The following is a 24,372-nucleotide window of genomic DNA, read 5'->3' on the forward strand; positions in this document are numbered from 1 at the left end:
GAAAGGATTCAGAGACCTAGACAAATTGGAGGATTAGGCCAAAAGAAATCTCATGAGGTTCAATAAGGACAAATGCAAAGCCCTGCACTTAGGATAGACCAATCCCATGCAGCACTACAGCTTAGGGACTGACTGGGTAAGTAGCAGCTCCGCAGAAAAGGACCTGGGGATTACAGTGAACAGTAAGCTGAATATGAGCTAACAGTGTGCTCTTGTTGCCAAGAAGGCTAACAGCATATTGGGCTTCATTAGTAGGAGTGTTGCCAGGAGATCAAGGGAAGTGACTCTTCCCATCTATTCAGCACTGGTGAGGTCACATCTGGAGTACTGTGTCCAGTTTTGGGCCCTCACCACAGAAAGGATACAGACAAACTGAAGAGAGTCCAGTGGAGGGCAACAAAAATGGTTACTGGGCTTCTTTTGTTTGGAGAAGAGAAGACTGAGAGGGGATTTAATATCAGTCTTCAGTTACCTGAAAGATGACTGAAAAAAGGATGGAGCTAGTGGTGGCAGATGACAGAACAAGGAGCAATGGTCTCAAGTTGCAGCAAGGGAAGTTTATGTTAGAAACCAGGAAAAACTCCTACATGGAGGGTAGTAAAACACTGGAACAAGTTACCCAGAAATGTTGTGGAATCTCCATCCTTGGAGGTTTTTAACACCTGGCTAGATAAAGTCTTGGTTAGGATGATCTAGTTGGGGATGATCCTGCTTTGAGCAGGAGGCTGGACTAGATGACCTCCCTTCCAACCCTAATTTTCTATGATTCTATGATTTGTACATTTCAAAAAACAGGGGGCAGTGGCCAATAACAGGGCCCAGACTGAATGGCCAAAAGATACATCAAGTTATACATCTTCTGCCAGGATGGTCAGTGTAACATCATCTACCTTTTTGCAGATCAAATCAAAACATGAAATGGATTATCATGCACAGCAAAGTGAATATTTGCTTTTTATTTTCAGTTCTATAAGGAGGGAGGAAATTCTTGATCTTAAGAATATTAAGAATCAGTAATCTTAGGACAGAAGTTAAAAAGTTCCAGTGGTAACAGTGATCACTAGACACTTAAATTTGATATCACAATTAAGGTGAATTGCAATTAAAGTTATAGGGTACCAAATTGGCAGCAGGGACAGGAAGGGTAATAAATGCCTGCCTGCTGATCAGAGTGGAAGGCCCTTTATGGCAGGCCCTCTCTCCTTCCACTGACCAAAATTCTTCCTTGTTCCCACCTTCCTCAATTTTTCAGGGTAGCAAGTAGGCTGTAAAGCACAAGGGGAACCTTAGATGAAAGGCATTATAGGAGTATAGAGATGTCTAAATCAGGGCTGTTCAACTCGCAGCCACCTGCTTGCTACTCTTCTCATTGCTCCTCATGCTATACACATACAAGCATCCACACACTGGCACCAGCTGCCCACTATGACAGAATCAGGGCCCCATACACAAATCCCTGCTCCCCCAGAGGATGGCAGGTATGTAAGTGGGCATGGAGGGCGTGCAGAGGAGAAAGGGGAGGGGCAGTGCAGCACCACAGGGAAATGAATCATCCTGGTGCAGTTGTAGATAGCGGTACAGCAGTACTATACCATGATCAGCAGGTGAGAGCCAGGATTCCTGGAGAAGTGCCACTAAGCAGTTTTGTTTTAATATAATTTCAAGAAATATTTTTTTCCAAATAGAAACTAGAAGGCAGCAGCAGGGCACTGCTGGACTGGCAAACCTGCAACAGTGCAGAAGGGTAAAGAGGGAGGGGGAAGCCCTCAGTGTGTGGCCCCCAGCTGCTTAGGAATTGGATAGCCCAGGAATTGGACTAGTCTAGATTATAGTTTAAAACTGTAATATTTAACCATATAAGTATCCAATTTTAAAAGTCCGAGCATGGGGAACACAGGACTGGAATGGACTGCGAGGATCACTCCGTCCAGTCCCCCACTATTACTGACAACATTTTGTAAGTGTTGTGTCTGTTCATAAACTAACTAAGTTCCATCTCATAACTACTTAGGGTTTTTTCCTCTATTACTCTTATGGGAAAACTGTTTCAGAATCTCACTGCTCCAATGGGTAGAAACCTTTTCCCAACTTTAATGTAAACTTATTCCTGGCCAATTTATAACCATTTGTTCTTGCGCCAACATTATCCATTAGCTTAAATAGTTCTTTTTGCTTCCTGGCTCTTACTCTCCTGATATATTTCTAGGCAGCAATATTGCTCTCTCTCAACCTTTGTTTCATCAAACTAAGTAAGCCAACCTCTTACACATTTATAAGATGGACCAGTAGTTGTCAACCTTTAAGACACAAGGCACCCCTTGTTAAACTCAAGGCAGACCTAAAAAATGCTAGCTTTTAGCTTTCACTCATTTTTGGACTATAGTAAAATAATAAAACAATTCTTTTGTTGCAGAAAGCTCAGGCCACAACAGGTCTGAATGATTTTGACACTGTGGTTTCCTGTTTGAAATCCCTGGGTTTATCTTGTGAATCGTGTGGGTGTTTTCATAGCTAACAGCGCTAATACTGAGCTAATACTGATCCTTGAAAGGATCTTATGGCACCCTGGTTCAGAATCACTGAGCCAGGTTCTCTGTTCCCTTGATCATCTTAGTCTCCTTTCTCTGTATGTATTCGAGTGCAAATTAATCTTTCTTAAAAATGAATGACTAGAAGTATACGTAGTAGTTCATGGAAAAATCACAATGCTTTGTACTCTAGGTCTTTCACCTCCTCTCCCTACTCTCCTACAAATAAGCATATTAGGGGTGGAAGTGGGGAAGGTATATTATTTATTATTAATATTACCATTATTATTATTAAAGACCTGACAATCACACACTTTAAGACTAACAAAATTACTGGACTCCCACCAAATGAAGGAATTAGTCCATGAATACTACCACTCTAAGCACTGATGCAGTCATTTTTTTTTTTATGAGTTCTACAGCCAGTTACACATTTTATAGTATCTCTTTAATAATACTCCGACTCAAACCCTCATGTTCAGTCAGTATATCTTTGTGGAGTAAAACTGATCATTTTTACTGTTCGGATTATTTTTATTTGTTTTTTCTTTTGAAAAAGAAAGCAGACTGATTTCACATACATAAGATTTCCAGTATCAGAGGCATACACAGCAAGCATAAAAAGCTAGCTTGCCACCCACTAGAATAGACTGAATCACAATACAGTCCAGTTGTTAAGACTCGCCTCAAACCCTTTCTGCACAAAAGAATGTTAAAATGAATGAAAACCATGCTGCTAGACACCTTTTGAACATGCTGACTACATGGTTACTGCAATTTAATTGGATGAAATGATGTCACATTCTTGACTTCAGGCTTTTTAACAGATTCCAGCCATGGCAATAAAATCTAATGAAGGCTGGAGATAATGCATCATAAACATCCTGGATGTAATTCCTGGCGACACTAAAATGAGGGGAATACTTCAGCTGGTATAGATAGCCATCAAGAGACTAAGCCTCTCCCATGACCATTATTATGATACTTTCATGTCAGTTGCAGCTGTAAATACAGGGGGAAAAATGAAAAACATCTCTGTTAACTTGCCTTTTGGGTGCCGTCTGGATGCCGCCAAGTATTAAAAGCCACAGTGAAAGAAAACGTTCCACAGTCTACTGTCAATAAGCCTATCGGCAGAACAGAGAGCTTCCTGTTGCCTCTGTGTCTGGTTTTTATTTTTTAAAAAAAATAAAAAATAAGCAGCAGAACGTGCAGAAAACTCAATACATTATTCAAGGCAGAGCTGCTCATATAAATTCAAGCTGTATTTGTTTCAAAATATTGCCAACTATACTTCAAGAAATATACCACTTGAAAACAAATTACTTTTTTTTAAAACTCCAGTAAGTATCTTTATAATTTTCAAAACACAAAGCTGCGTCCTGTGAGGTTCTGGCTACCATCAACTTTGATTGCTTTTATGAGAGTGGATGGAGCCTGCTCCTCCCAAGAGGTGCAAAGTAGCTTGCAAAACTAAGTTCAACCCAGTCAGTGGAATTGTATACCTGCAGATTGCTTTACCAGAATTTGGAATACTCCTCAAGCTCCTACTTTAAACTAGGTTTGGGCAAGGATACTGCCTCCATTTGTAAAAGTTTGGCTTATGGAAAAACATCAAAGGGTAAATGTACATGGAGAGCAAGCTGGATGTTCACACAAATGATTTTCAAAGACAAGAAGCAGAGATAACGTGTGTGGTACTGCAGGCATATTTAGCACTATTTTTAGAATGGCTCAGAGCTAAGTCATATCAAACTGGATCTGCACAAGGTAAGCATGATGTTGCCTGGAGGAATGGGAGCTTTCAGCTCTGTGCAAACTTACAAATGTTGTTATAGTTTGAGACATGTGGAAAGGAACACACTGAACCAGGTTCAGAATTTACCTTTTTCCCAGTATTGGTGAGAAATTAACTAGCTTCTAAAAGACAGCTGAAGATCTAAAACTAAAATATCACTACTTAAAACTATTACAGAGTTCTGAGCTCAAAATTTCTGTTTGGTTCAGAAACCAAGATGAACCACTAAGCAATTCAGATTTAATATAATTCCAAGAAATATTTTTCCAAATAGAAACCACAAGGAACAGTACATGAAGGATAAAACTCAATTAAAACTTAAACAACAAAAGATACTATTCATCAAAAACAAGGATTGTTAATTGGAGTCAGCTTTTACATATCTGCTCAAGCCATAAGCTTGATATTTACATAAAATTTATGAACAATTTACAATGCTTCTTATATTTTTGTTTAAAAGTATGTGTCATACTGCCAGTTTCTCAACAAGATTATCAGTTATCAAATGCTTTGCTCCTGCAATCCTATAAACCTATTAGGGTCATTTAGTGACATCTCCTATCACTTGACCACTTACAGAAACAAAGGACTCTCAAAACAGTTATTTAACAAAAATACTGAAGTTTCTTATTTCTTGTTTATATTTAAAATGATTCCACAGAATCCATGAGATCAAATTTCTTTTGAAGAGAGAGGTTACTCAGAAGAATTTGTATGGGTAGAAATCACAAGATTGCAAAATTACGTGTATACACTATCAGTCACCAAATTAGGGGAAGGATATTGAATACACAATATTAAAAGAAAGTGAGGAAACAACCAAGTCTAATAAAACAAGAATAATATGTCCCTTTAACTGTCCCTTTGATCGGTGATATGGTAATTCATTAGGAGTGGAGTGCTTTTAGCACCTTACAGGAAAAGAAGCCAATAATTTTAAATAATGTTAATAGGAGCTGACTATTAACATTATTAATGATGGGCACAGCAATTCACCTTCACAGATTCCATTGCAAAGAGTATATAGCTCATACTATTTGACTCAAATTCACACAGACACTAAGGTGTGTGCTGAATCAAGATCATAGAGTAACTGGTTAACTCAAAATGCATTAAAAAAATCTCACCAGTTGCCTTTTTGCATCCTTGGACATCAAAAAAGTTTTAAAACCTTAACTTTAGTGGTCATATCCTATTCCACCTATTAGGCTTTTGAGTGTCACACAAGTATTTGTGTGTCTAAATGTGATTCTACTGCATTAGTACAAAAGCTGGATGGGTCTCCTCGTCCTCAGTGCTCTTTGTGATTTAGTCTCAAGTCTGGGTCTCCTCCTCAATGCTCTTTGTGATTTAGTCTCAAGTCTAACATGAAGACACATTCCAAAGTAAATACCTGAATAGCTTTGCAGGAATGTGAGTAGGGTGAAATAGGATTGGACTTGGACACTAAAGCTGGGGCAGGCAAAATATGGCCCATGGGCTGGATCTGGCGCATGGCGCCTTAAAAAAAATTAGAAAATTAATATTTATCTGCCCATGGCTGCCTGTCAAAGATGACAAGGAGCCAGCGGCAACAGGACCCAGGGAGAGATGGTGGCAGGACCCAGAGGCAGCAGCAGCAAAGCCTGCCCGCCTCCTCCCCCCTGCTCTCCCAACCACAGCCCCCAGCTGGAAGCTTCTGGCTAACAGAGGCTTCTGGCCTGGCAATCCTGGGGCTGTTCCCTTGCCCTCCCTCTGTCCAAGAGCGAAAAATCAGATAAGAATGGGCGGAGGAAGAATTGCTGGCTGCTGATGTGCCATGTGGTCCCAACCATGCAGCCGGGAACCACGCGTTGCCAGAGTGACGGGCAGGGAGGAACAGTTACAGCGGGTGGGGAAGGAAGGTAAGTGGCAGGGGAAAGGCAGCCGCATCAGGCATGGCTGGGGGGGGGGGGGGGGGGGGAAGGGGGCGGGGGGGAGCCCCCTCCCTGCCGCAGCAGCTATGATGGCTGGGGGGGGGGGAGGAGGAGGCAAGTGGCAGTGGGCAGGAGCACAGCGCCCCAAGGGTCAGGGCTGGTGGCAGCAGGAGCAAGCTGGGAATCGCAAAGCTGGGCTGGCTCTTGCTGTGTTCTGCTGTCTTGGCATTCCAGCCAAGAACTGTGCACTGCTGGGAGGTGCCCAGCTGTCTCTGTGCTGGGACCACAGAACGCAGCAGAAGCCAGCTCGGCCCCTGTGGTCCCTGCTGCTCCCACTGGAGCTGGCTGCCTTCCCTGCCCCCTGCTGCGCAGGTCTGTGGACTCCACTGGGAGTGAACGGAGCCCTGCCCCCTGCTTTCCTGCGGAGCCCAGCACGGGGCTTCTCCTAGTGTGGGTAGCTGCAGGTGCATGGCATGGCACCCCTGTGATAGAGGCAGCTGGGCAGGCTGTGCTTCTTGACACCTGTGTGCAGCACTAGCTGGAGCCACGTCCTGCCGGGTGCCACTGCCTGCACCAGGCACGAGCTCCCTGAGCACTCCCATGTGCTGCCAGCAGCAGGGGCTGCAGGCCAAGTGGAGGAGTATATGTGGGAGCTCCCCTCACCCCCCTACTCTCCCTCACACCCCACAAACCTCACATACCCACACCATGCCACACAACCCCCTCACACATATGTGCATATGTGTATGGGCACATATGCACATACCCCAACATACCCTATGCTGCCCCCACACAGCCACACCCCCTCACAAAACCATCCCCCCACCATACACATACATACCCATACACACACACCCACCACCCACACACATCCTCCCCCCACATAAAAGAGTAAGAGTTTTTTGAGATATTATGCAATCCCTTCTATATACAGTATACAAGCACAAATCATGACAAATATTTTTTTGTAATAAAATTAAAATGTTTTAGTAGGTCTTTGACTTCCAGTGTATGATTTGTTTTATTCTGGTTCTAAAATGGCAAATCCTGCTCCTAAAAGGAGTATTTATGGGGAAACAAGGGGAGGGACTTCTGGTGGCAAAGGTCAGGGGTTAGGGGGTGGGACTTCTGGTCCCAATATGGCAACCAAGGGGTGAGGCAATTGTCAAGGAGCGGGGCTACTCATGTGCCCCTCGACAGCTCACCAAAACTCATTAAGCGGCCCTCCAGGCAAAATAATCGCCCGCCCCTGCACTGATGTCAAGATTCTTTCCCACCTGGTCCAGATTTTATCCTACCTAGTAAGTGTCTAAGGCAGTAGTTCTCAAACGTGTTAGACCTGAGGCACCCCATGCCAGCTCTTAGTTTTACTCCTTTGTTGACTATGCAGGAAAAATAATAGAGCAATTTTTCTATTACAAAAAATTCACATAGTTTGATATGACTTTGGGTTAACCTTGTGAATCATGCTTTCACACCTAACTGTGCTAACATTGTATGAGGCCCCACAACACCCTTGAAAGGATCTCAAGGCACCCCACGGTGCTGTGACACCCTGGTTGAGAATCAATGGTTTAAAAGGTACTTAAGTATAGCAAATGCATCCTATTTGACACTGCACAAGTTCCTTATAAACCATTAATACAAATGGTAGTGGCAGTAATCCTTTTCTTCCTTTCCTTTTTTCTTTATAACTTAATCTCAAGGTTAAGATAAGGGCACATTACAGAAAGCAGACATGCTACCAATTTTTCAAGGGCTTAGCCACCCAATTTGAAAACTGTACCTAATCTATAGTCTTGCACTGAACCTTTTACCTAAATAAGTATTTTATTCATAACATTTTATAAAATAAAAAAACCCAGAAATGTTCCATCTAAATTAAAAGGATGGTGGTTTATTTGGTTTATGCACTATAAATGTACTATAAATTATAACAATATGCAAAAAAGTCTCACTTTAGATGGAACTTTAGGTTGTGAAAAAATATCATGAAACAGTCACTGTAAATTTCTATTGAACATGACATGAAGTGCTCTAAGGTCACATTACATGAATACTTGCTGGTACCTCAGTCGCTTTGATGTTACACTGAAAAATAACAGATCCTCACAACTTTACTAAAAAGCACGTACATTGCTGAAAACTGACGCATCCAGAGACACCAAAATTATATGCTCCTTCTCATACAAACATAGAATGTAGAAACAAGTTAATGTCGGAACTGTCAAACATCATAGTAGGATTAACCCCTTAGCTGAGGGCCCCCTGCCCCAGCCTCTTGACAGCTGCAGCCAGTAGCTGCAGCCTGGGACTGCCTAGCCGGGCTTTGGGCCGCTATGGGAACTGGGGGCAAGCAGGGAGCCCCCACTGCTGTGTGGACCCAGACCAGACCCAGCAATTTGGGGGGCCAGCACATCATGGGGGCTCCATTTCCCCACCCCACACCTGGCACTGCATAAAGGAAACAGAGCCTTTTCTGTCTCCTCTATGTGATAGTCTAGGCGTGGGGGTGGGCCAGTGCGTGCCTGGAGGAACCAAGCACCAATCGGGGCTAGCCTGCCACCCAGCGAGGGGGCCCTGGTGTGCCAGGGGAATTACAGACTTACCTTGACTTGGAATGGATGTGGTACAGAAATTCAATAAACCGCTCTAACCTAAAGTGCTTTAGTGTGATACAGCATCCATCTAAGGTTAACTTAGAGAAGGATCAGCCATTTTTAAAATGCTTTATGTGCAGTGAACATCTGTTCTGTTACAGCTGTAAATTACTTTCTGTGTACTTAATGCACGATAAGTATAACGTACCTAGCTTTTAAGGGTGGGATTTTCTAAAGATCTTAGAATTGGCCTGACTTCCAATGACTTCAATGGGGCCAGATTTAGATTAATGCTGAGAAGTCTAGAAAATAACTATATACATGTCTGATTTGTGACAATTAAATTTCTCTGTTGGTAAAGTATCTATTTCTAATGTTTTATATCTATTTCTTGGACTTTTAACTTAAAGAAAATCCTAAAGTTGCTATTATTATTATTATAATAATAGAGTTTTCTCATTTAATTTCCCAAATAATGGTATCCATTTCATCAATATGCTCTTAAAAATATAAAATATACCCCAAACATATTGCTATGTTGCTAGGAAAACCTGAACTAACAACATAGTGAAAATAGAAAGGCGTGATCAGGTGGCCAGAGGTGATCATATTAACAGCAGGACAACAAAGTTAAGTCTAAAATGCTAATACTTTCAAGGGATTGATTGCGTGTGGGAATATTGCAGGTTCCAAACCTTGTAAAACACAAAACGTCCTTGGACAGGCTTGGGGTGGGGAGAGGGGGTGACATTCAGGCTAGACAAGAAAAAGACAACTTTACATGGAGTTTGGGGATGTTATTTCCAGTTATTCTGGCATACGTAAGAATGTAAGTGCCATACTGGGTCAGACCAATGGTCCATCTAACCCAGTATTCTCTCTCATAATGGCAGAAATGGATACTATAGAAGGAGAGCATTGACCTGTATATCTCTTGAGTGATCTATTTAATTTACTCTTTGGAATCCACCACTATTGGTTTAGAGATGCCAGAGAAAACATCTCCAACCATTCCCTTCAATAGCCATTAATAGATCAATCTATGAATTTTTTGTAGTGCCTTTTTAAACCTGGCTATGCTATCTGCCTCCTTCATCTCCTGTGGTAACAAATTTCACAAATTAATTATGTATTGCATAAAATGTACTCTCTCGTTGGTTTTAAACCTGCCACTTACTAATTTCTGTGGTGTCCCCTACTTCTAGTATTCTGGGACCCTGTTCATTTGGTCCACACCCTCCATGATTTTACAGATCTCTCTATCATATCTTCCTTCAGCCTTCTTTCCAAACAGAGGAGTCCTACTCTATCCCTACAGTAGTTACACCGAATTACTGTTAACCATATGACATGTAAAAATATCGTAGCATGAATTTTTCAGCACACCAGTAGTGTCACCCACTCTCCTAACATCAAGCACAGGACAAGGCTCTCACTGGGCACATCTAAACGAGACACTAAAAATGCAGTAGACTAATTCTACTGCACATTAGTGCATCACGGCAAGAGCCATGCTAATGTACTAATGCTCAGCAGAATTAGCCTACTGCACATCAGCGTCACGTAAAAGACTTGTGCTGGTGCTACTGTGCAGTAGCACTGATTATGGTGCATTAATGCACGTGTAGACATACCCACTGCCTTGCATAGTTATCCATTCAAGTTCTTAACTGACTTCATGTATTACTCTTTTTTTCTAGCTTGACATTTATTACTTATTTTCATCTTCCTTTTTAATAACTGTGCTGGAAATTCTGCTTTAGCTGCATCAAGTAATTTTTCAGACTAGGCTTCTTCCAAGTTTCACTCCCTTATTTCTCTCAGGCTGAGTACACAAATCATCTTCTAGGTCTCATCACCAATTCTGAGGAATAAGCCTTTAAAAGCTTCTTAACTCCTAGTAATGCAGGGGTTAATATTCTTAGCCAAAGAAAAACACATCAGTGCTGCCAGGTACTCCCCCTCTTACCACAAAGTCACCCTTCCCAGAGTGCTCAGCTTGCTCCTTTTTATTGTATGCCATACTTAGCTCTACCACTGGCAACAAGTTCTTTTTATTATCATTAAAAGCATAATTTACTTTGGCTTTCGTTTCTGCTTCACTCTCTCTCTCAGAACACTGGTCTGTCTTTCTCTTTCCTTTATTCCTGTTGCAGTGTGTCAAAAGCTATGTTCTTTCAAGCTGTTTTCATTATGTTTCCTATTTTCTTTCTCTCTCCAGCTAATCCCTTACATCTTTCTCACTTTACTTATTTTCCTTACTTCTCCCTCCACTTTTCTCTTCCCATTAAAATCCCCTTCCTTCATCTGTCTCAATAGAGGACATATATCAGTCTCTCCTCTTCACCAACTTGCATATTCACTGGTAACACTTTCCCCCTCGCTCCCATGTAACACCTAGAAACTTTACCATGCGTCAGAGATGAAGCATATTATGAACGTTACAAGAGGCAAGTATTTGTGGGTTCCCTGATGTCCTGAAAAACACTTCAGTAAAACCCCAACTCAAGACCTCAACTGATAGGAAAGGTGAGAAGATTGTGGGATTTTTACCAGGGAATTGTCCTGGATCTTGCCCAAGACTTCCATCTTTTGTTTCATAATGTAGCTAAGAGATTTGAAGGCCATTCACTCCCTCTAGCTTCTGGAAGAAGATAGAAAGAGCATTCTGCAATTTATTTTTGTCCTTTCATCCAACCTGAGAGATTGCTGGAAGGGTAAATGGTATCTCTACTACTTTATCTATCTCCCATCTCTGTTTTTAAATCCTCCTTTTCATTGTCTTCTCCAAGTGACCACAGAGCCAAATCAAACATGGTTCTGAAAAGGTGGAGTGAACACTGAAAAGACTCTGGAGATTCATCAGTCTTGACTCTGGAGGTACTTGACAAAAAAGAGGCACTGGAGCAATCTGGCTTAGAGTTAAGATGCCACTGTATTGATTCCTGCTTATTTTGTGTTCAAAAGCCTTTTATTCACCATAATAAGGAATAGAAATTTAAGGCAATTTTCTTTTTTATTCTATAAGAAAACTTTTATTTTGAAGGAACTGATGCCATGTGCTCAGAGAAGCCTTCTAAACACCTGTGAATTAGATGCCAAAGCCTCCATGTCACATTATTTCTTGTTTAAAGTTTGGCAGTTCAAGCACTTTAAACACTTGACTTAGTTCAGTTGTCGATTTGTAATCTTTTTGTTCAGTTTATTATTATGATGTGATGAAAACAAGTCATTGGATTTATTTTTGTTATATAGTCTGTTTTAAAAAATTCTAAAAGTTACCCAAAGCTTGGGACTTTCTTTTTGTACTTACTCATGCACTGAACAAAATAATAACAACAATCTCTCAACTAAGTGAAATGGTCTTTATCCATCTTTCACTTTTCTGGTCAGGAACACTGCCAAGTGAACACATCTGATGAATAGTATGGCTGAAGGTGCTGTGGAGTGATAGTGTGGTGCTAAAATAATAGCTGACTCTGCATGTTTCAAGTTCTATTTCTTTGAGTTTTCCCCTCTTTACTTTAATAAGTATGCTTTTTTTAAAATTTCATCTGTGCAGTGTGGTTCCAGAAGGTCTGTGGTTGACAGGATTATCCCCAAATCAACTGCACCTCTCTCTTGCTGGCACAGGATAGATTTTGTTTTTTAATTTGTGGAAAAGCACATATAATCAAGTTAAACGCTCATGAATCAACACGTAAGCCTGCAGCGTTAGATTTATTTTCTTCTTTCCAACATTCAAATGCCAACTGTGTCTAAGTAAATTGCTTCATGCAAAGAATGAGAAAATATTTAATAAAAGCAAATAAAATTGCCATGCTGTCAAGCCCTAACTCAGAAAAAGCAAAGGGAGGAGAAAGAGAACAAAGATAACTTCCAACCTCAACATGCATGATTCAGTGTGAAAGACAACTAGATTCTACTTGAACTCAGATCTCTATAGGGGGCCAATACTGCTATGTGGGAATTGAATTTTTTCTTTAACGTGGCTCTGCTGAAAGATGGCTCCACTAATCAAATAGGAGAGGCAGAGAACCATGTAGCCTGGCTATTAGATTGAAAAGTGGTCACCCTTCATGGATGAGGTAATATTTCAGTGGATGCAGCTGCGGGGCAGGAGGATCAATGGGATGGGAAGGGGACAGAGTATTATTTTTTATTTCTATGGTGACAGTACCTGAGGCTGCCTACTTGGATTCAGTGTCTCACAGTACATAGCAGTTTAACACAAAGCCCTTACTTGCCACAGAGGACTCAATAAACTAGATAACAGGCAAGACGAAGACAGACAGACAGACAAGTAGGGAGAAGACACAACAGTAGAACTCTGAACATAAAGATACGAGGATGTTGGCAGAGAGAGAAAAGGACATCACATTTGCCCTTTGTCCCAACTTTCCTCTGCCCTACCTTTTCAGAATGAAAACCAAGTGTCAAAATCAGTCATAGCGAAGTGGGGCTGGAAGGGACCTCCAGAGGTCATCTAGTCCAATGACCTGCCCAATGCAGGATCATCCCTATTGAAACCATGCCATGATCATCCCTATTAAAACCATGGCATGCAAACCATAATTTAAATTCTATACAAGATTATCTGCCCAAACCTGTCACACACAAAGCAGGGAAGCTACAGCAGCCAATGTCCTGCTTCTGTCAATATATTCTCCAGAGGTCCCAATTAGAGGACCACACAACCTGCTAAAGAAGAAGGCAAAAACTAGGGCTGTGCAAAATTTCACCGGCTGTTTCGGTTCATTTCAACACCGTTTCGACTCATTTCAAGCTCAAAACAGCGAAATTGAATCAAAACGAAGGGCTTCGAAACAGCCTCAAAACAAAACGAGGCTAGTTGAAACATTTCGAAACTTTCTTCTTCCTGAGGTGGTTAGTGACAGACATCAGAAGAGATAAAGCATGCAGAGCTGCTGCCTATAGTTTTCTCATTGCTGGTTAATTCTCTGTACTTTTCCTAGTTGCAGCCCTACCCCTCTTCCGTTTGAAGTGGGGCCAACCACAATAAACAGGGTGCAACGGGTAGCCTGCTGAGAAGTGAAGAAGCTTGGAGACCTAGTCCCATTTACAAATCTAACTGTGAAGCCAAGGGGTTCTTGATTTGCTATAAGGGATGGTCTCCTAGGAGAGAATGAAAAAGAAACAGATGCTGGAGGTTCTAATTGCTTTCAACCCTCACTCTGAGCTGTTATTCCACATGATTGTCACAGGACAGTCCTGATTCTGATGAAATTGTCCTCTGCCCTCTGAAAGCTGGCCACACAAAACACTGGAAATATTCTTAACCATCTCTGCAGCGGACTCTACAGCATGACATGGAAATATCTGTATCAGTGTGATGCCACATGAAGACGGGAAACTGGCAAAAATGTTAGAAACAATATAAGCAATACAAAAATGTTGCAAGGCTAAAGCAGCTGTTCCCTCCTCCTTTCTACTTGGATCCCCCTCACCTTCTGTAACTTAGATTTCCCCTGTAGTGCAAGTCATGAAGTCTGCACCTTTTGTCAGGCATGTCAGTTTTAACTTGCTTGATTCTTTAAAGAGGAGAAGCTGTTAAATCTGTATGACTAGCCAGATGGGCTGTTTCTGTCCCATGTTCCCCCTCCCATTTGTACTAGTCACTTCTCTCTCCATTCTCATCTCGTTTCCCCATGTTCCAGTTGTGTCTGCCTTGTCTTCCAGCTGATATACTCGCTCACTGTGCTCCGCTTACATGGATGGATGGAATACCACATCCAGCAGAGTAGTCGGTGCTTGCCTTGAGTCAAACCAGTGTGCTCTCATCTCTGACTGACAGGTTGTGTTGAAGGTAGCAGAGAAAACTTAGTGTAGCAGCAGGGAAACTATGCCCAGAATTTTCAAATCTGTCAACACAAAGGTTCACTTCATGGGGCAGCAGCAGCAGAGATATACTTCACTGGGCATGTATTCCTGGGACAAGGCACTTTTTTGAAAGGAGCACATTATCCACTGAAGCTGGGAAAATTTGGGAATGGGAGGCATGTGCTTCCACCTCCTTCCCCACTTCCCTGTTATCTAAGCTTACTTTTAATAGATCAGTCAGCTTATTTTGAGTAATAGCCTTCTGCTGCAATTTAAAAACTCATACTTCAAGAAAAGTGAACCCAGAAAGGAAGTCTACGCTGATAAGAGTTGATATTTTCCATGTGTGCCAAATGTATATTTTTAAAAACACAATGAAGTACAGATTGATTCATATAGGGTTCAGAAGCCCTTTTACCCAACTTCCTCATTCTCTAATTACCAAAAAAATATATACATTCAACCAGAAAGCAACCAAAAATGAAATAAGATGGATTAGTTTGTGGAATAGGGACAAAACTTTGTATAAAAACCACATGCTAATAAAATATTTATTACAAGTACTGCTAATAATATGTTAAGCTACATTACGACCCCCCCCATCAAAGTCCATCATTCAAAAAACTCAAATTCACTTCTAACTGGTTTTTCTTTTTTCACTTTTTTTAGTTCCCTTAAGTGTAATCTCTAATGTTACAAGTGTTTTATGGCATGTTCTATCTTTGTACACCTCCTTCCTACACTTCCAAGATGACAGCACCTTTGGGATAATTTGTTATAGGCTACTTCTTGTCCTGGATACCCAACACGTAGGTGTTCACGTCTCACACACTTGTGCTCTCAAAAATAGTACGCAGCTATTTTTTACACCATCCTCCAAATATGCTTGATATTTATTGTACTCGCCTAGCACTAATTTACTTGTTTGTATTAGCTCTCAAAAAGTATTTGTTAACCTAGTGCCAGATGCCAAAATAATTGCTAGGATCAAATTATTTTAAGCAAACAGCAGCCACTGGGGGTGGGAAGAGGGAATAACATTTAAAGCAACTTGTTTACGGACATCTCTAGTGGAACCTAAGAAACGAGCTATTTTATATCTGTACACACACACACACACACACACACACACACACTGGAGTAACTACATCTGGGTTCTTACCAGGTATCGTTGTGACACACATCAATCTATCCTGAAAAGACTATTTCTTTGCAGCTCATATACTATGTAGATGCCATCTAACACCAGCATTTTTTTTTTGTAGATGTAAAACTGAACACATGATGTGAAAGTACTGTAAAGTTACACACATGCCAGTTGGAGAGAATCCAAAGGCATAAAGTTCAGCTGATTCCATTTCCCTAATTAGACACACAATTCATTAACACCTAAACACATTTTATTACCACATTTGTTTAATTTTATAAGGGAGAATAAGACAAAACAGTTGAATTTATAGTTTTGGGGGTTTTTTTCCACATAACTCAAGGCCATGCTTTTGCTTTGAATAAAACATCAAGATGCTGAATGAATCTGCTGTGGCTTTTAAATTCTCTCTGCATAGTCTGGCCTATTGGGGGTTATGTCTTTATGTAGACTTGAAAGTAAACTTGGTGCTTCAGCTCTCCAGACCAATGGAAATGAGAGGCATTCACAAGCAGCAATTGGCCAAATGAGAAAAAGTAATCCCAGAGGTAAGGAGAGGAATAAGTGGATATCTGCAACACCCTTAACTTTCTTCCACAACCCTACCCTCCTTCCTCCATCCTTAAACCCGTGGTTCTCAACTTTAGACTTGAGGCACTCCACTCCTCAGTAACTTTCATGAATTGAGTCACCATCTCAAAACCTAATATATTTATTACAGTGCCTACACCTCCTTGCAGAGGGGGCCAGCAGTGAGGGCAATACAATGGTTATGCAGGCATAAACCTGAGCCTGTACTTGTCTTCTCATACCTGCTTATCTCTTTACACACCTTGCATCAGCACCCTGGTTGAGAATTAGTCTTAAATAAAAACACAGAAACAGAACAGAAAAATAATACCACCACCCAAACAACACAGTCCCCTAACACAAATTCAAAATGCTCAATTAATTTGGCAGTCTCTGGTAAGCCCATAGATGGAATGGGAATGGATATTCAACTGCCCTGATGCCCAAGCCCCTTTAGGATAATGCTGAGGCAGAAAAAAAGAATGATACCGAGAACATTTCAGTCTTTCTACTTCCCACTTCTCTAGATCTGCATACCATATACTCCTCCTGTAATGGTGAAATACCAGTTCCTTTTGCTGAACAAAAGAGTTTAGTCTTTAGAACTAGCTTACTTTCCACTGTTCAAGCATCCTCTTTCTTATTTTGCTAAGTCTGCTGACTGTCCCAAGTCAGAGGTGCCATCTCCAACACCTCTGCAAATCAGTCTGGCTGATCTGACACATTGTTCAAGTAGCAGCAGCATCTAGAGGTGCACCGATACACCAGTCCGATATCAGATCAGTACTGATATAACGAAAATTGGCTACGCTGGAAATTGGCCCAATGCAGCCAATAATTTGGCCAATAAATGCCCAATTGGCCAATAAATGCTGTGTGTATGCAGCTACAGTGCAGCACATAGGCAGTGAGGAGCACAGCCTGGCAGCGTGGAGAGCTGCGTGCAGCTGGTAAGTCTGTTGTGGTGGAAGGGGAGGGGACAGATCAATGCCCCCCATGGTGAGGGAGGGAGGGGGCAGGGGCTGGTGCTGCCCAGTCAGGGTGGGGCAGGGCATGGGACTGAGCTGCAGCTCATTGGGTGGGGCAGCACCTGCTGCTACTTGCACCCCTGTGGTGGAGTGGGAGGGCTGGAGCTGTGGGCTGGAGCTGGGGCTGTGCTGGGCTCTTCTTGGTGGGGGCTGGGCTTGGGGCAGGTGGCAGTGGCACTCGGGGTTGGGCTATGGAGGGGGCTGCAGCCACCCCAAATTTTGCTGTATCCTCCTCCTAGCCCCCTCCCCAGTGCCGGCACCACATGCCCAGCTCAATGCCCTGCCTCCACCCATGCGCTGGAAAGAGCCACCGGTGCTAGGAGGGGGGGCTATGGGGAGGCTACGGTGAAATCCGAGGTGGCTGCAACCCCCTCCATAACACCCCTCCCAGCGCTGCTGCCACCCAAACCGAGCCCCCACCGAGAAGAGTCCAGTGCAGCCCCAGCTCCAGCCTGCCCGCCCCACTCCGTGCAGATCTGGGGGCACCCCCCCCCCCCAGGGCCCCCCCAGGGGGTACACAGTGGCAGAAGCTGCTCTCCCCACAGTGAAACGTGGCTCAGTCCCACGCCCTGCCCCACCCTAGCTGGGCAGCACCTGCCAGCGTCCCTCCCTCACTGCAGGGGGTATTGAGCTGTCCCCTCACGCCCTTTCCCTTCCACCCTAACAGGCTTACCAGCTGCACGCAGCTGTATCAGAAATCGGATTGGTATTGGCCAATATGCCTCTTTAAAAATCGGCTATTGGTATCAGCCCCCAAAATCTCTATCAGTGCACCCCTAGAACCATCATATCATCATCCTAAAGGGCTGCAGTCCCCGCACTCAGCATAACAGGAATGAAACAGAAGCCTGAACTCTGCATTACCCTGCTTTCATTGGCCTAAGTCTGACCTTTTACATAAGTTTAACATTTTTTTTGGTGGTTCATAATATTTGTATTTGTTAAGTGGTGGGGTGCTAAGGTGATGTAAAGGCATGATTCATTCCATACGTACTATGATCATCCAGCAAGTGAAACACAGCACTACAAGACATGGTTGCAAAGGAGGTTGAGAGAACTCAATCCCATTTTGTTCTTTCACAGGGACAAGGAGTGCTCACCCACTGTCAATACTTTCTACCCATGTATTAAAAAAAATACTGATACCACAAGAATATTAATTAAATAGCAAAAATTGAACACAGTAACAATGGGGCTTAAATATGGGATTCATCAAGTCCTAACATGCTATGTATGTGTGTGTAATGTGAAACGTACTTTTTATGTTATTACATAAAAACCATGAAATTAGATTTTCTATTTCCAGCATTTCTCATTAAATAGCGACACTTTTAAATATATTGATGGTTTATTTTAGAGTCTGGAAAAATATGCCATCAGTGAGTGACACTGAAGTAATGCTGTAGCATTTAAATTCTCATAGGACATCTTAGTACAGTGTCTGTCTGGGTAAATGAAGCATCTATCACTAACAGGAGTTAGGTGTACTACTGCTATTGGAACTAGCAGTAGACTGGAAGGTGGTGGGGGAGAAAGAGAAATGAAACGAGGACAAGTGGAGGAGAGAATTATAACAACATGAGCTTATCTAAGGGAAGGAGAAGAGGGACAGGGAGTGACAAAGGCACTGGAATGAGAAAAACAAAGGGAGAGATAAATAGGAAAGGCAAAATCTCCAGAGAAACAAGCCAGAACATAAATTCCCCAGCCAATCAAGAACAGGGCCACTTTCCTGATGTAGATGAGAAATGAAGCTTCAAACACTCTGAATACAGTTAAGTCATTACAGGCAGAACTGGCAGTGTCACCTATAGTTTTGACTGCCTGACATGTCTTATTAGGAACAGAACTGGAAAGGACCTTTTGAACCATCAAGTTCTGCTGCCTGCTATCACAAACAGTCACATCACATAATCTTTTCATAAACTGATCAAATTCCATTTTTAAAGCAGTTCACTTTTTAGCCTTGCTACTCTTATTAAAGGACTATTCCATATCTTCACTGCTCAGATGGTTAGAAACCTTCCTCTAATACCTAGCCATGGTCAATTTATACCCATACGCTCTTCTGCCAGCATTGCCCTTTAGTTTAAAATAGCTCTTTGCCCTCCCCAGTGCTTAGTCTAATGATGCAATTATACAGTGCTATCATATCACACTCTGCCAAGCTCTTCTAAATCCTTTCTTGTACGATAAGCTCATCATTCCCCTGATCATCTTAAGATGATCTTTCTCTCCATCTGATCCATATGAACCTATCTTTCTTGAACATGTGTGACTAATCAGATGGCACAGAGTAATAGGTCTATCTTTAATTTTTGTCATTGTATTAAACCTAACAAGCATCTGCTTTTAAATGTTTGCTATACAGTCTTGTATTAACTGCTCTGTTCTGCACCTGAAAATACTTCAGCTCCTATGTTTTTTCTTTAAATCACCTTACCTCCAAATTATAAAGAAATCTGAAGTTGTTTTTCTGATTCGCAGCTTTTCTCACAGCCTGAGCTAATTCCACTGCTCCTTTACCACCAGCTGACCAATGTTTGCAGGGCACTGCATCAAATGCTCCAGAATGCTTTGCAATCTCACAGACTAAATCAATCTCAGCATGGGAATCAGTTCTGCCAATGAAACAATTTTATTTAATCATTTTATTCATTGCTTCCCACCTTACACACTTCTTTATTTAGCTGCTTTATACAGTTAATTATGAAATGAGTTAATTACAGAAATTATGCAAATCATTTCTACAAACCCCAGTTTAAAGTGCTAATATGATGGATTTAAATGAGTAATAAAAATCACATGCAATACCATTAGGCAGAATTAAGAAATTTGAAAAAACTTTTGCAGGAAACAGGTTTTTCAAACCTTTATAGCTGTAAGGAGGAATGAGAAGTTAAATGAATCCCACCCCCTGCCATGAGATAATATTTCTAGAAATCCATAGCCAAATTCTCCCTCTGTCTTTTAAGAACTCTCTCCATGCCATTGTTGCTTGATTTTTAAAACAAGTAAGAAGTCAGGTGAGTGATAAAAATGTAGTGCTGTAGATTCCAAATTTTATAATATAACAATATTTTAAGGAGTAAACAGGAAATGTTTAATTGGGTCACACTGAGTAGAATGTTTATAACTTAAATGATAAAGTAAAGCAAAGCAAAATTGATTAAGCTTTCTGGATCTTCACTTGCTCCCCCATTTAATAGATATGAATAGGAGATGAAGTAGTAAACCTCAGGGTACTGTGTTTACATCTACTGCTAAAGCCATAAACCTGAGTAAAATCTACTCAAATAAGTAAAGGACGGACTGACTTACTTGAAGACATTTAGAGCAACCACAACAGGAACTCCAAAGAGCTGAGCAATTTGAATTTGCTTCTGTAGATTACAGCAGCCATCAGCTACCAGCTGGAGATTCTGGATAATTAAACAAAAACATAATGACAAGATGAATTAAATCTTGTCTAGCCAAAGAAGTTCCCAGAAATTAAATCAAACACAACTTGGATATTATTTTTGATAGTTACAGATAACCTTTCAAATAGGCTTCATACAGAATGCCTTCACTTCTATAATTCTTATTCTAATGGGGACAACCACATCATATAACTAAGCAGGGTACAGAACTTCTAAGTTTGAGAAGATTGCTCATTTTACTATTGCCAGACTGCTCATTTCTGGGACAAAAGCAAGACAGTTCTGCTGCTGACTGGCTGCTAGTCAATAAATAAGATGCCAGAACTGTCTAGGGGCTGGTTGACACAAGACACTGGCAATGGTGTGGACTGTTGTCAGTTTTCCCCTACTCTAACCCGTGGCTCCATCTAAAGGAATTACATGGTAATACAGCTCAAAGACATGGATGCTGCAGCTTTACAGCAGAGGATTGATATTGGCTCATATTTTTCCTCTCTGGATGCTCTATTCACCAGGTCCCTGAAGGACCAATCTGGAGCTGGACTAGCCATTTCTTTCCTTTCCCAGTCTCAAAAGCAGGAAGAATTTATTTCAATCAAAGTCCTGTGAGCAATACCACTGAACCTGTAAGACAACATTAAATTGAGCATTTTACTAAGCTATAAATCCTCATATATTAAAAGCTTCCCAATCTGATGGCCGACTCCAGCTCCCACTGAAGTGAACAGAAAATTTCTAGTGATGACAATGGAAGGGGAATCAAGTAATGTAGTTTACAGGACTTACACACTTTGGAAACTTCAGAACAACAGGCCAGCCTTCCAAACAATGTATCTGCTCATTCACATATATATAAACAAATATTTCCACTAGTAAATACACATGCAGTCCAGGGGACTTGCTTGCATTTTTCAGTGCATCTCAGAGCCTTTAGGCTTTGTCAAGGCCATATACTGATTTCCCATGGAAAATGCAGCAGACTAGGAATTTTCCCACTGTGTTTTGCAAGTTAGTTTAGCCATAAACCATTCATTTTTAAAGCTTCTGCAACTATATTACTTTAAGATTTACTGATGAAAAGCACTATTAAGAACTAAGCATTATTACATGAGACATGCTCTACCATAACGATTTCTTGTTAACAAGGGGAAAAAATACCTGTTTTAGAACACATGTTTAAAAACCAGATATATCATGTTCTGCTTGAAAAATGCATTAAACCTTACACTGAGACTAAGGCTTATTTTCTTGACACCTAAGACTGGACAGAACACTTGATTTTTTATGAATTAAAAAACCTCCAAATGTTTCAGTTCTTCTGATCATTCACTTATGATGCTTGAACTTAGTGGCTCCTTGCATTTCTTGTGAACAGTTAATATAGACAATGCTATTCTTGGTACACTGGTTCTATGTTTACAGTTACTTAAATACAGCACTACTACTTTCTGACAAATATATTTTCACTTTACTTTGAAATGTCAAGGTAAATGGAGACAGAAGGTGTTCCATAACTTCAACTATTTAAATCCTCAAGTAGGTGTGTTGAACTCATTTGGCCCTATAGGCGTGCAGTGGCCACTTGAGGACATGCCTCTAGATCAGTCATAGAGCCAAAGCATACTGGAGCAGGCACTGTGTGCAGGTGCTTGGGGCGATTAAGCCAAGACCCATAGGCAGCACCAGGGGCCAGATGACAAGGCTCCATGGGATAGATTTGACCTGTGAGTGATAGCTTTGACAACCCTGTCCTAAAGGATCTCAGAATTTGGAACTAACTTCTGCTCTCAAAACACAAATAAAATACTTTCAGAAAAAATACCTTTTAAATGTATCTTTTAAATATACCAGAATTGTAACAACTGTTCTTAGCAATTGCATTAAAGCAGAGGTGCTTAAATCCTGGTCCATGGAGCAAATCTGGCCCCAAGCACCGTGTCATTTGGCCTGAGAGGATTCCTATGGATTCAGGGGGAGCCCCATAAGCTACAGGCCTGAATGCTAAATTGGGTGTATGCAGAGCCCAGTACTGGCATGCAAGGCCTGGCAGGAGCAGTGCAGAGCCCAACCCCGCCTGCAGACTGGCCCCATGACATTCATCTGGTTGGTGGGGCAAGAACTTGAGCACCACTGTTTTAAAGGATGAAGTGAACATTGACTCAGAGATGTCAACAGATAAGAGTCATCAGTAACTCTTCCTTCATACAGCAATGATACAAGTAGACTCCTTCAAGGACCATTTTGGTTAGACCATGAATCGATACAATATTCCAAGATCTATTTTCAGTTCCTGAAACTCAGGAAGTTAACAATCTCTCCAACATTTCCACTGTAGTTAGCAATTAGTGTGAAGTGTTTTGCTTTAAGTGAAAAAGTGCAATTGTTTTCCTTTAAGTGAAAAAGTTAGTTTTTAACCTGAAACAAAAAAATTGTGCATTTCAGGTTAGTTAACATTTAATTAAAATGCAATTGGGTTCCTTTCTAAGCAGCTAACACTTAAACTACCTCAAATAGAACAAAAAAACTACTTCAAACTACGTTGGGACAGATGCTCTACTAAACTAACTAGGATGGAATAATACTCAATGTTATTACATGACCTTTGTAATAGGATACTAACACTGTTTTCTTATTGTGATGTTACATCCAACCCACACATTCCAGTAAATAGAAACCTTTTCCCCTTGATGTGTATAATTTTGGAATTTATTTTTATTTATACTAAAAAGTCTCAGTTTAGGAGCACTTGTTGTATCTATTGTAGGTGTTTCTGAATTTGGGACCTGTCCAATCTCCTCTTATTTTAGAGCTGGCAAAAGTACTGGCAATTACATGACTTTTTTTTTTTTTTAAAGGGTAGATTGTGTTTTATATTAACTGCTCTTACCTCTTCTGTGTATTCTTTCTTCAGAGGGGCACCAGCAGTTACCTGAAATCATTAACAGGTAAAATTAACATTGATCTAACAACAGTTGATGCTACTTTAACAGTCAGGAGATGACAACTTTACTTTGCTTATTGTATACCCATGGTCAAAGACCAATACATGATGATAGACTTACTTTCAGAGCAAGTTATAGCTGTGCAAAAAGAATGGCCATGTATAGGTGTTATGCTGCGACCAGAGGAATCCCTGTTCTCCCAGTAGAAACTAGTAGTGTACAAGCCATTTCTCCTAGGGGAAATATGCCCCATACCCCAACAGAAAGATCTTCCAGGTTGACACCGGGATTATTTCCTTTGCAAGAACGAATGCCTCTATGTTCTTCTCCCAGTCTAGTTCAAAAGGGGAGGGGTGCAGGGAAAGCAATGCTCCTTACCACTTTGCTTACTTTGGGAAATGACCTGGGGGCTTACTCTCCTCCCCTTCTAGACTGATCTGTGAGGGGAGGGGAGGAGAGGAGAGATGAGCAGCCTGGTCTGGTCTGGGTTTTTTTCCCTGTTGCTCCCTCTGCTCAGCTCCCAGAAACCAGAACAAAAACAGAGGTGGTGGTGGCCCTGCCATTCCCTAATCTGGGGTTCCCCAGTGTGGGGAAGGTGAGA

The 24,372-nt window shown here is 41.4% G+C and overlaps 1 protein-coding gene across 1 annotated transcript in view; it reads right to left on the reverse strand.

Moving 5' to 3' along the window:
* Window positions 1–24,372, reverse strand: part of LOC102380169 (monofunctional C1-tetrahydrofolate synthase, mitochondrial-like) — a 163,744-nt gene that overhangs the window by 80,029 nt on the left and 59,343 nt on the right. Inside the window, exons 4-6 of the mRNA XM_014520477.2 lie at window positions 23,717–23,758; window positions 20,729–20,829; window positions 19,851–20,028 (exon numbers count right to left, since the gene is read on the reverse strand). Coding sequence (XP_014375963.1) covers window positions 19,851–20,028; window positions 20,729–20,829; window positions 23,717–23,758 — 321 coding nt within the window. The remainder of the gene's footprint in view (window positions 1–19,850; window positions 20,029–20,728; window positions 20,830–23,716; window positions 23,759–24,372) is intronic.

The sequence above is a fragment of the Alligator sinensis genome, unplaced genomic scaffold, assembly GCF_000455745.1.
Source record: "Alligator sinensis unplaced genomic scaffold, ASM45574v1 scaffold1177_1, whole genome shotgun sequence".
Classification (NCBI taxonomy): Eukaryota; Metazoa; Chordata; order Crocodylia; family Alligatoridae; genus Alligator; species Alligator sinensis.